Source organism: Bombus impatiens, unplaced genomic scaffold (genome assembly GCF_000188095.3).
Source record: "Bombus impatiens unplaced genomic scaffold, BIMP_2.2 scf_0083, whole genome shotgun sequence".
NCBI lineage: Eukaryota > Metazoa > Arthropoda > Insecta > Hymenoptera > Apidae > Bombus > Bombus impatiens.
In genome coordinates, this window is record NT_176502.1 from 467,862 (window position 1) to 481,614 (window position 13,753).

Genomic DNA, 13,753 nt, shown 5'->3' on the forward strand with positions numbered 1-13,753 from the left:
ATATATATATATATATACAGGGTGATTGGTAACTGGTGGTACAAGCGGAAAGGGGGTGATTCTACGCGAAAAAAGAAGTCGAAAATATAGAATAAATTTTTTCGTTTGAGGCTTTGTTTTCGAGAAAATCGACTTTGAATTTTCGCTCGGTACGCGTGCGGTACGTTATAACGGATCTCACTGTAGATCATTGTCTCGATGAAAAAATTAAAAAAAAAAATTAAAAAAAAAATTTTATTCTATATTTTCGACTTCTTTTTTCGCGTAGAATCACCCCCTTTCCGCTTGTACCACCAGTTACCAATCACCCTGTATATATATATATATATATCGTAAACTGTTTATTTTTCACGTTTTATATTTTTGTTATATTTTTTTAATAAAATATTTATGGTCTTTTTGTTACATGATACCTCAGTGTTATTTTTAGCTATTATTTTAGAGCATACCAGTAAATTTTAAGTGAAAATCCGCGGAAATATACAAGTGTATCATGACATAAATTTCGCTTCATAAATAAAGAGCTTAATAAAAAAACAGCAAGTGAATTTTTCCTTGAAAAAAAAATAATAAAAACAAGAGATGAAAACAAGAGAATAATAAAAACAATATATAAAATACTTACTGAAAAGGAAGATGATAATTCTCAAAGGTAATTTCCAAGACAGTTCTGAAGATAGTTTTCGAGGTTGAAATTTCAATTTCGGAGAATCTACAGGAAACGTTTCTACCACAGTTTATCTTTATACCCAATTCTCTGTCTGGTTCTAAAAATCTTACGTATTTTTATTTCACACAATTTTCTTCCGAGACCGTAATAATAAATTTAGCTTCGTTTAATTTCAAAATTTCCAAAATCAATGAATTCAGATCCAAAGCGGAATTCAGAAATTATTTGATCGTATTAACTTCCAACCTTCAAGAGCGTCTAATACGGTGTCGGGAGTTATCAAACGCGGAAGGTGTAATAGTACCATTGGCTGAAATTACAATGTCGTAAATTTCAATGGAAACTTGTTTTCGCGAATCGATCTCGAATGTCGAAGCCACGAACGATTAACTATTATGACTGCCATGATTTGAAATACGCCCGAAACGCTCGAACGATTAATTAAATCTTGACCAAGCTCCCATTTCCCCGTAAACTTTACGTTTAATCCTTTATCGTAGTGCGAACCTGTGGTCGCAGATTGCGCGTGCTTTTGAAGTCGCCGCCGATAACATTTTCGCGAAAAAATTCTATTGAACCTGCGCGGAATTAAAGAGGAAACGATCGAGAGGGTGAGTTTGAATTTCGAGTGTTTGCTGATTCTGATTCATCCTAGTTGTTTAGTGGGGAATCTGAATGGTATTGGTAGTTGTGGCGGTAGATTTAAGGTGGGGAAATGAGATAAAATTGCGAAAGCAGAAATTATGTTCTTTTTTAGGTTTCGTATTAAAAATATTTATTAAAGAAACTCGTTCTCTGGCAGAAATACTCTGTATTTTTAATCATTCGGTTTGATAGTTTGTATTTGATATTAACATTTTGCTTTTCTCATGATATTTTTCATAAACGTGGGTGGACATTGTTTATTACCTTATTACTCTACTTGCACTGAAACTGTATATTATACATGACTTATACTCGACGATCTAGCCTTTTACAAATTAGAATCGAAATTAAAGTTCAAGAATTAAATTTCTTCTTGTACAAATATAGACTGCCTCCGTTATAGTTTGCCTTAATGCCATCTTTTTAATCCGTATTCATAGAAATATAAATTTACATAAATGTCCGTAATCCACGCATCACGCGCTTCGAACAAAAGCGAATTAATCACTCGATACTCACCTCCTCGCCTCAATTCATTACTCTCGCGAGATCATTCGGGAATTGGTGCAACGTTATTATATACAGATTGCATCAACCAGATCGCATACGAACAATAGAAAAGAAGATCAAAAAGAGAAGACAAAAAGATATTCAATAAAGCAGACGCGACAAAACATCGGAGAAGGAGGATCAATTTTCCCCGTGCATACCTAGTGTCAGTGAAACTGCTCGAGTACCCCGGAAGTAATATCGACTGACAAGCCGATAGTAATTTTATCAGATGCAGCTCCACGCGTTCACGAGGCTCGCTTTAATGCTTCCGCCACTGTTATAATCGATACATGGTGTGTATATATATATAATAGGCTCGCGTATAATCCTTTGTATGTTTTGTGCGTGCAGACGAAGTGGCATCTGCGGACGAAAGAACAAATATATAATATAATACTTGGTGATGAGATCTGGAACTCTTTGAATCTGTGTATATGTATCTGACAAAAAATTCGAATCGCTTTGAACGCATGATTTAAAAGTAAAAACTGTCAAATATCTATCAAGACAGTTTTGAAAGTCTTGAGAATTTAGATAGGTTTTAAAAACTGGACGAGTAGACTGGGGATTTTTCTGTGTTTAAGGAAAATTTGAAGATGTGAAAATGCACAGAATGCACGTGATATACAATAATATATTAAAAATATCCAAAGAACGGTACTCTTTTTTAATATTCAATAGGGAAACATTATTTTTATTGAAATTCCTATTTCGTAATCTTATTCGTAGAAACATGAATTTGCGTAAATATCTAGCGTCTACGATGACGAGTATTCGATATTTTCCAAGCATTTTGATCTACTTTGTCCAAACGATACGATTGACATAAATTGATTGTGAGCTTTTATGCAGTTTTATATTGTTATGAAATGGAATTTAAATAGAAATTTGTTTCATCTGCCAAATATTGTAATAAATACTCTGTTTTCGACATTTTTATACGTCAACTTTGTATCTTACAATTTCGCAAAAACGCATAAAAATCCGTAGTCTGCGCATAAAATATTAAACAAAATATGGAAAGTTTGAATTATCATAAATACGAGACTCAAGGTTTTCCAAGACTTTCAAGAGTCTTAACTAATCGCCACGAATTTATCGCCACATACCACGACACAAATTCGAAGAGGATTGAAATGTTTCAGGTCCCATCGCTAATTGTACTCGACGCTCGTTTCAACTTCACACCATCAAATTGATGACTGTGTAGAATAGGAAGAAAATGAAAAAGAGACAACAGGAAGGAGAAGAAAAATTTGCTATGGAAAATTTCAATCTCACGAAACACGAAAAAGGTCCTCAAAAAACATGTCACTGGTTAATTCGATACAAAATATCCCGAGTTCAGTCGCGTTTTAATCCGCTCGAAAAATGCTTCGATGCACAGCATTCCGCGCAGGATGTAATTAAGCGTGTTGTTTTGCACGCGATTTAACATCGTCGGCGATATCAACGCAATTTCCACGGTCTCTTTAAACGTTCTTTCGTTTTACATAATCGTTCCTCGTATTTTACATGATTCCACTGGCTGGACGAGTTTCTCATTGCTTGTGCTGGAAAACGTATTCCATAGGGATTGAACGCTCTTCAATTATCTCGGAGAAATATTTTCAGCTGCTTGTTTTTTATTTTTCATGACGGCAGTTTATTTTTATGATTGTTCCAATGTAAGATAGTATAAGTGCGTAGTGGGAAATATAGAATTTATCTTGTCTATCTCGATGTTTAAACAGAACTTGTTTAAACTGAACAAGAAATTTGCGATATTATTTAATTCAAGCGCTTGAATCAATTTAATCGATGATTAACTGCACGATTTATAATTTTTAGCCACGCTCACTGCACAAACATCCACAGTCTAGTGATGCACGACTAATTTCACTTCAACTCTGGTTCATTCGAAATTCAAGATAGTTAAGTGGATAGCAAACGGTTAATTTATAATGGAAGCAAAAGTGATCTGTAATATTGAAAGTTGTAGAAGAAATGTGGAAACAGGAAGAAAAGCGATGGAAATGAACTGATTATGAGAGCAGACGCTTGGTTTATTTGACTCATTGGGTTATACCATTTTTAAAAGATTAAGTTGGTGCTGATTTAGATCTGTAAAATCGTTCGTTGTTTGTTTTTTCATCTCTTCTCTTCTTCGTTGTTCAATTCTAACTTTTCTCGAGAATATAAGAGAATACGCTTTTCATTCTGCTTCGCTTTATCTGGCATCTTATTTCGGAAGTATTCTCTTAAAAGCCTCGATTTTTTATTCCGCTTATTTTATTCCGCAGTTTTCGACTGTTTCACTCGTAGTAACCATCATAAATCATAAAAATTCCGCTTACGCTTATCGTCACCTTTATGCTCATTTTTAACAAGCGTAGCTTCTTCAGTTAAGAAAGATAAGGAAGCTTCCGGCTCTGACAATGTTGTTGCTTGGATCGTAGAAACGCAGAAAAGACCAGATGATGTAGATATGTCACTTTTCAAAGCAGTTAAAAATTTCGGCAGGAGAAAGCCGGAAATAAAGAGTCATTCGAACTGTTCAGAAACCACATTGATCAATACCATAAGTTAAAAAGCAGAAAAAAGTAATGATGTTGCAAATATTATTTTTTAAATTTATCTTAGAATTCACTATTCTCTGCAATATCTTCTTGCAACGAATAAACTTATGAAGGTTATTCATTTTCTCATTTTGTCATTCAATTATTCATTTCTTGACAATTGAACAGTGTGATCGTATTACTTGCGTAATAAAATTAAGCTATTGACAAAAAGTAGATTTAATCAGCTTTCTGAGAAGCTCATTTATCGATCAACAAAATAAGCAAAACTAAGCTCGAGAAAGAATTCATCATCTCGGTACCACTCTCGATGCCAATCATACAGTAGCTACAAAAAATACCTACTTGCACATTAATGTATTTATTATAGCTATATCATATATATAATTTATAGTTAATATGTAAATTACATACTAACTAGGTCCAAGTATATCGAATCTCGTATTATCTTTCATTTCGTAATAGTAGTGCTTTCATATCAAGCGAAACTGATGATACTAATGAAAATGAATTGTAAATGATAATGAAAAACTGTAAAATCCGATAAGACGCCTTATTGAAAGATAAGTGTATGAGCAAATTTTTTTCCAGCCACTTTATATACAGGGCGAATTTTTCTTTTCGCCAGCTCCTCCTTCCCCGAGGAACGTAAATTTCATGAAGTACGTTACATGGCCGCTCTCGTGTTCCCTGGTCTCGTTATAGCAGCGTTCACCGAGGCCACTGTACACTGTACATTTCTTCGAGCTCGTGTAACAAAACGCGAGTAGCAGCGCCGATGGGATTTACGCGGAGATATAACGGGCGGGCAACTGCGTTTAATTTACTGGCTGTACACGGTCAGAGCATCTTCCTGTTCGGTAACTACGTCATTTCGAAAATTGACGCGGGTGAAGATAACGGGAGAAGTAACGGGGCCCGGACCGCCGGGAAATAACGTCGTTGTCAGAAGACTTCGAAACACGGTAGAAGACGTTAGAAAACCGACGACCTAGCACCCTCGATTTTTCGCGTTCGCCGATGAAACATCGCCGCGATTTACACTTGCCTGTCGGTCCTGCGTGAGAAAGCGATAGCGCTTAATATCTCGCGTGACTGAGCGATGTTCCTGAAAGTCACTTCAACGCGGAAGTGACTTTTTCAGGAAGGTGTTTGATAGGTCTTTTGGGGCTTCTTGCGGAGATCGTAATGACGCAAGGAAGTTTAGAGAGTTCACGGAATATTTATCGCAAACATGTATTTAGTAAAAATTAATATATATGGCGCGAATAGCTATCATAAATATATAATAAGCGTCAAAAGATGGTTCCGCCGAATATCGAGACTTATTAAATGTAACAGACAATCGACTAAGCCTTTAAATACTTTGATGATCTCTGAAATATATACATATTTGTATCAAATATATTGCAACTTCTATACACATTTTCACACTTGTCTCAAACATTATCGACATAATTATAATAACTTCTGATTGCGGTTATAATAAAATTTTGAAATATTTCATATAACACACATAATATATCCGTAAAAGGTTTCTACAACTGCTCAAATACTTTCACGAACCGCTACATCTGCCATGTTTCTTATCTCGCCTGTTTTCTCAACGTTCTCGCTATCCATTATCTTCATGCCTACGTCGCACATTAACAAATTAGAACACTGAAACGCGGTTTAAATCTAATAAACGTGGAACGAAAGCGTCACGAGGTCATGTTCCTGACCATTCACCCCCCTTTCTCGTTCATTTACCACAAGATCAACGATTCTGTCTGTTACAAGAAAGGATCAGATTCCTGGGGAAGGATGTCCGAGTAAAAAGAGGGCCGAGAGTCCGTGGAATAACCGTTTCGAATGAATTGTCTGGGCGCAGGTACCGTCATTCAACGGCTCCTCTTATCTGCGTTACCCGGGATTGGCCGACACGTCTCTATCCTGGCTGGAATTGGCTGTCACGTTGAAACCGACTGCCGCAGACGGAGTTATACTTTACAATGGCCACCACAGCGACGCCACTGGCGACTTCATCGCGCTGTACTTGTCGTCGGGGCATGTTCAGTTTACCTTTGACCTGGGAACAGGACCAGCCAGTTTGAGGTGAGTCGATTCTTCCATTCACGAACGACGAAATCGTCATCCGACACAAGTGTACGTTATAATGGAACTTCGTTTACGTGGAGTTCCTTTAATCGAATGGTATTTTAGATGCAGCAGTATAAGATGGAAATGTACGAAAATTTAGTCAGTATGAAATTTTAGTAAATTAATTGAACTGCTGTGTCGATTAAATCTATTTACGTGAACGCGAACTCCTATTATTTGATACGGTCCTCGTAGGTTTTTACCAAAATTTCTTGTTCGCGTTGATTTAGGATTTCATAATCCTAATACACTGTCTGATTCGTGATTCTATTATTTGGACCAACTTGCATAATAATTTACTAACTAACAATATTAGTTTAACTAATTAACAAATTTACATTAGTCAATAATAATGTTAGTTATTATAATTGACAATATTATTGACAATATATTATTAATCGATAATATTATTGAATTGACAAATTTATTATTGAATTATTATCATCAAATTGACATTACCCACCGATGATATTAATAAATTGTCAAGTTACGGATTATAGATAACAAACTATGATTTTACAATTTTACGATTTTACAATTACGAAAAAGAACTAATAGTAAAGACAAATCGGATTTACTTGGGTCGATTTATTTGTAACAAAAATGAAACTAGATGTAAAAACAGAACAGAATCTCCAGGTAAGGAAATCGTTATTTAAACGGATTAATGGATTAACAGATTATTGCCAAGCTTGTTGTTACTACGAGAAAATCTATTAGCAAGGACTTGCGCACGTGGACGAGCATAAATATACGCGCGTAAAACTACCTCGGACCATCCTGTTCCTTTCAATTTCCTCCGTAACTCCTTTCAATTCGAACCATGTCTAATTGAGTCGTTTGCATGCTGACTCCCCATCGAACGAACGATCAACGGATGAACGGATATTGTAATTTTATCGGGAACTAGCGTACGGGGTGAAAAAAAGGGAAGTGGGTCGGCCAGTTATGGATGCCTCGTTCCTGCTTGATTGGATGGGGAAACGTGTTTTAATTTGTTGAAGGCAGTGACTTGATTTGTGGTTGACGTAGTGGCAGCTTGATAGGCTTTCGAGCTGGTGAATTCAGGCCTTTGTCTTATTTTCTTTTTTCCTGCCATTTACATATGTTCGATATTTTTCTTTTCCTGCAAATGTTAAAATTAGTTGAAAGATATCGAGAAGATTAATTAATTTAAGAAAATTTAACGAGGTACACGTAGCATTATTTAAGAAGAATATATGTACTTTTCTATGAAAGACACTCAAGTTTTTGTAGGCACGATCTACCTTTTCAATTGATAACGTTCGATAATATTTTTCTTTATTTGCAGAAATAAAAGTTCTTAGTAGATATCAAATAAAATGATTAAAGAAATCGAACAAAATATTGCGATATTGTTTACTAAAAATATATGTTTACATATTCAAATTCTTATGTTATCTTCGTTTCTATTGTTAACATACATTCAATGGCACTTCTCTTCTTTCCTTGTGATTTAAAGGTATAGTTAACGAGTATCGAGAGATTGATTAATTACAGAAATCGAAAAAGATACTGTAATATTATTCAAGAGAAATATGTATTCCTACGAAAAAGACAGTTCCATTATTTAAAAAAGCAGATATTACGCTATTCGACGTTCCTTTCTCTATTTATCCTATCTCCAGTAACATAAAATACAGATAAATTCTCTTGAAACCATTTTTCACAGATCTCATTATCGTTCTCACTATTTCTTACTGAAACAAATCTTCTATCTAGTTCTCCAAGCATTTCAATCCAAATACCGTAACGCAATTAAAATCTCCGACGTTCGATTCCCAGGTTCCGCTTATCCTTCTTCAAATCTTCCGTGAGATCAACTAATCAAAGTGGATCGAAGAGTCACTATTAACCCTGGCACGATCCTCGAATTTTTATATATTTCCATCTTGCTCTCATCTTAGAGCATAAAAAGGATTCGTAATGTCCTCAGAAAATATTTTACATACAGTTAAAAAGAAAACTCATGCGTAACAATGAGACCTTTTTCATATTTTGTTCGACTAATATGCGAAGATATTTTCCAACGTTGAACAGTTATAATTTGGTCGAGAATCGCTGAAAGAATATAGCGGGGTTAAAAGCAAAAGAACAATTTTATCTGCAAAGCGTAAAAGAGAATAGGAATCTCGCGTCTTTTTCGCGATAGTTTTCTCCATATTCGCGCATTGTTTCGAATAGAAACGAGACGCTTCGATTACGTCGCTTGTAACGCTGTATAACGAGTTTATGCGCCATGCGATCGATTAACCAAGCTCGACGTCAGTGTCGAAAGAACCGAACCGATCGTTTAATCCGTCCTATCGCCGGCTAACAATGTATCGATGTCGATCGGCCTCATCGCGAATTAAACCTCTGAATATTCATGATGGAAAATCAGTGCGCGCGAGCGCATCCTCTCGCGGATCAGATATTCTAATCAGGTCCGAGTTAGCTTACCATTTTTGCTGCTTTCGTTACGAGGATTAACCCTTACCTCATGGAAAATCCCCGTGCGAGATCAGGGGATTGAATGGGAAATTGTTTAGAATATTCCGCTCTCTGATTCGACTTGCTGTTGTTTCTTCGTCGCGTCAATAGATAATGTACATATACGTATGAAGCGTCTTTGAGCGTACGGAATTTGTTCGATAACAAATGGTAAGAAATTTAAGGGAATTCGAAATCTGCAATCCATACGAGACGATGATACGAATTTCTATGGGTAGGTAGATGTAATTTTTAATCCAACCTGGGTAATCATTTTTATATTCCTTTTCATTTTTCAACAATTTCTTCGATACAGAAACGGCTTAGAAATTCTTTCATTTTTTTCAAAAGATATATGTGTATTTTTTTAAAAATATCGAAACGGGTTCTAGAGAATTTAAATGTAGAAAAACTTTGTATTTTTATGATACTATCTTTTTTCATGATATAGGCGTTGTCATAGCTTGCAGTTGTTTTTCTAAAATATTTTCCTAAGATTTCTACACGTGTATCAAGTAAATTTCCTTAAATCACAGTTGATATAAATGACACCATACTTCATACGAAAAGAAACTCCGATATTGGTGATTATTGAACTGACACAATAAATGAAAGAAATAAAAATTTTAATTTTCGTATACAATAAACGACGAACGGGGGAAAGCTAAAAATTACTCCTCAGCAACAGAATTACCCTAATAAAAATCACTTCCCGCATAATAGCCAATCGAACGAGTACTCGAATCGATAATATAATACGTTAACAAACACGGTAGACCGTATTGGCACAAACATTTCGACAATTAAGTTACAATTTATAACGACAGGACATTGATTAAGTTCCTTGTCGCAATGGCGGTGGCAAATCTACGGGAAACACGATTCTGCACGACGCAAAAATATTTCCCGTTAATTAATCCCGATCCATTTAAACTCGTCATGGCTCGAGCGTGTTTTTACATTGATTTCGCGAAAATCAAACATGGCTCTATTTTACATACGGAGGCAAACGAAACCGTGTTTGTCCGCTTTATGAAACTCTTCGATAAATAGCCTTTTTATTTCGTGTCGATCTTCTGGCGGCAGTTCGTCTGGACGAAATAATATCCGTAGGTAAACTTCATTCGTATTCGTCGTGTTAGATAGTCAACCAACCACCGAGCCGCCATTATTTCCACCCTTGCGTGTGCTGTAATCGAAATCCATCCACGCTCTCGATATTAACCGATATGACGGTAACCCGCATATGACGACGAAAGATCTCGTAATAGCGTAAGAGTTGAGGGAAAATTCCCACAGACGCGTGAATTTCTCCTTCGTGGATGTACAATGATTGACAAAAGTCAAGAAAAATAAAAGGAAGAAAAGAAAGTAAAAAATTATTTAGTATATCGCGTTTTATAATTAGTATACTTATAGTATTTCTAATATCGATTGTATTAATAAACGTTAATATTTCCGATGGGACCATTACATTATTATATGCTTAATGTAATGAGTAATGGATTATATGCTGAATACAATGTATTGGACTATTAAGAAACTTTTGTGATCTCTGAGGGATAGATCTCACGCTAAATATCTTACAGCCTTCATATACGTTTTCAGATGTTTCCACTTTATCAATATAATCGTAACCGTCAGGTCTCGTTAGCTAATGAAATTCCAAAATATTACATGACACACGTGATATATTCGTGAAAGGTTTTTACAAGTGTTCGGGCACCCTCAAAGGCTGCTGTACAAAGTAGTTCAGACATATCGTTTATTAATATTTATACGAGATACAGGCGATCAACGATGTTTATGAATATATCGCGAAATTTTTCTCTTTTAATGATATACACAAACTTGTTTATGTAGATCGAATTAATTAGCAAGCGTAAATATTCGATAGCAAATATAAATATTATTAAATGCATCGTATAAAGCGGCAGTAATGCAATAATATGCAAAGCATTGTAATATTATTCTCGAAATTAGCTTGATCCAAGAACTTTGTACATTATTATAGACCTTCGCTTTATTCGTCGGCCACGCCTGAATTGATTTAACAAGTAAAGTTAATTCATAGAAGCCAGTACAATCAGAATATCGTGTAATATGCACCAGTGAAGCGCAGTGGTAATGGGGATCATTGTAATATTATTGTCAAACTCGGATCTATCCGAAATCACGTCTAATGAATGTCTTTTCGTATTATTCGTCAGTTATGTCCGAATTAATTAACGAATACATATATTTAATAAGAATATCACGAATTAAAAGAATCATTCAAAATGCCAATAATACAATAATAAACCATATCGTTGTAGCACCATTCTCAAGTTTACCTTTATTCGAAATTTGTACTTTTCGCATTATTAGCCGGCTATGTCTGAATTAATTAACAAATACGAATATTCAATACATATTACAGTATTAAAGATGTCTTTTGAAATAACGATAATACAATAACAATGGAAATCGTCCTACTACAATTTATTCAAAAAATAGTAATAAAATTGTTTCTTTGCTTTTGAAGTTTTTTGTACTATTTACAAAGTACATGCGAATTAATTAAAAAATATAGCATTCATTGGCAAATTTATATGACTAAATTATTATATGATGCATCGATAATGGACAAATCTTAATGATTTTACTCAAAAATCCTATACAGTACAAACGTTTTATATTACACCCCAGTCGCACTCAAATTAAATAAGAAATATATTTCATATTATAATTACAAAAATATTACAAATATTACAAATGTTATAGATATTTAATAATAATATAAAATAATATAAATACCAAGTATAGTTTTACCCAAGAATCTAATTCCACTCTAATGTTGATCTTTCACATTATTCATCGACCACGCCCTCTGGAATTCTCGATATCTACGAGTACACGATTCTTTTGGCTGTTAAGTGGCCACGCAACATTTGACTCTTTCTCCTCGAGAGGAAAGTTACCCATCATTTGGCTCAGTGGGGCCGTTCAATACGTGAGATTTTTCCACTCTGACTAATTCTCAGTATACTCACTTCGAGCAGCGAAATATTATCCGTGAGCAAACTTCATTCGCATTCACGACGTTTGACCGGAATTACGGCGGCGGAACTCTCCATTCTGACTAGTTTTTCCCTCGTCAGAGATTCTCCTATAGTCTGCGTCGACGTTTTATTACAGTGACGTGGGAAACGTCGGATTTTTCTTTCGATCCCCAGTAACAAAACCGAAAATCCTCCCTCTTGCTCTATTGAGAGTTTAATCTTCTCTTAATCATGTTCTCTTAATCATGAGCAGAGAGAATGTGTTGTTAGAAAAAATTTAACGGGAATTTCCAAAGACATTGAAAAAATTACCTAAAGTTAATACAATGTTTCGAAGATACCGATAATACTCCAATTCTTATTCATATTGCCAATTATTTGACAAGAACCTCAATTATCATGTCACGTTCTTAAGCATCAGTAAGCGATAAACAACAATTCTAATAATCTTACTCGTAAGATCATAAATCGTAGAAAATGGAGATTTAACGACTCGCAATTGCAGGAGCGAGAATCCAGTTCGTCTGGGTGAATGGGTGGAGGTGCGAGTGTCAAGAACCGGACGTTTGGCTTCGCTCGAAGTCGAGGACGACCCTCCGCAGGAAATCCTGGCGCCAGGAGCTTTCACGCAACTGTCGTTGCCACTAAATCTTTACTTGGGCGGCGCGCCATCCACTGACATGTACTCACCGAAGATGAAAACGACCGCCAGCTTCGTGGGATGCATTCAAACGGTCATCTTGAATCGTCGCGAGGTAAGAAACTTTGCTCGTATGCGTCCTCAGAAAGGACCTATCTACAAAAAGAGGAGATTAACTGTGATTTGGAAAATTTCACTTTCACGGAAAATTTATCGAAAGATTAACTGTTTAAAGATTTAACTCGAACTCTATAAATGTGATTAGCGACATATTCACTGTTCGACGCGTGTCCAATTTTCGAACCTTCGATAGGCAATTTTTGCAGACTTTCGTGAATTAGACACGAATCTGCAAACCGTTTCTCCTCCTAGAAGCCACATTTTCGAAAAATCAAATTTGGAAAAAAAATTGCAAGTTTTCAACTTTGGCTATGCTTTATGCTTCTACGGTAGCGCTGTGAAAAATAAATTTCAACTTGAAGGAATCAACTTTGGAAAAAGCTGTAACTTTTCAATCTTGGAGATTTTTTTTTTATTTTAATATTTATTAAAATTACAATCAATTTTCGCGTTGAGAATATCTTTGCGCCTTTATAGTAACAACTATCGAATTGCTGTTGAAACGAAAAAATTCTACTGACTCTCCCGAGTAAAATTATATTCATCGTTGTTGCATTAGAAACGTTTAAATGTGTTTAAATAATGATCAAGGTGAAAAGAACACGCAAAACGTAACATTTTCTGTTTACATTTTTCAATTTATTCGAAAAACTAAAGGTTTAAGAGAAAATGACATAATACACAGGTAGAGCAGAAATTCCTGCTAAGGGAAGTATCAAGAGAAACTAGAGAATCGTGTTCTGTTTCTGATATAAAAGCGAAATATTTTAACAAAACACGAGGCAGCGGCAGTGATAGTCAATTTAGCGATTGCCTTGGCATTGAGTAGAATTGCCGCTTTCGATTTTTTCAAAATTGACTTTTCCAAAGACTATGAATTCTAGAAAAACAA

At 35.2% G+C, this 13,753-nt stretch overlaps 1 protein-coding gene across 3 annotated transcripts in view; it reads left to right on the forward strand.

Moving 5' to 3' along the window:
• The window catches only part of LOC100750137 (pikachurin), a 269,452-nt gene that overhangs the window by 243,862 nt on the left and 11,837 nt on the right, over nucleotides 1-13,753 (forward strand). For all 3 annotated transcript variants that reach the window (XM_012394376.3, XM_012394377.3, XM_012394375.3), the window contains exons 10-11: nucleotides 6,299-6,522; nucleotides 12,607-12,856. In XM_012394376.3, the coding sequence (XP_012249799.1) occupies nucleotides 6,299-6,522; nucleotides 12,607-12,856 (474 nt within the window). The remainder of the gene's footprint in view (nucleotides 1-6,298; nucleotides 6,523-12,606; nucleotides 12,857-13,753) is intronic.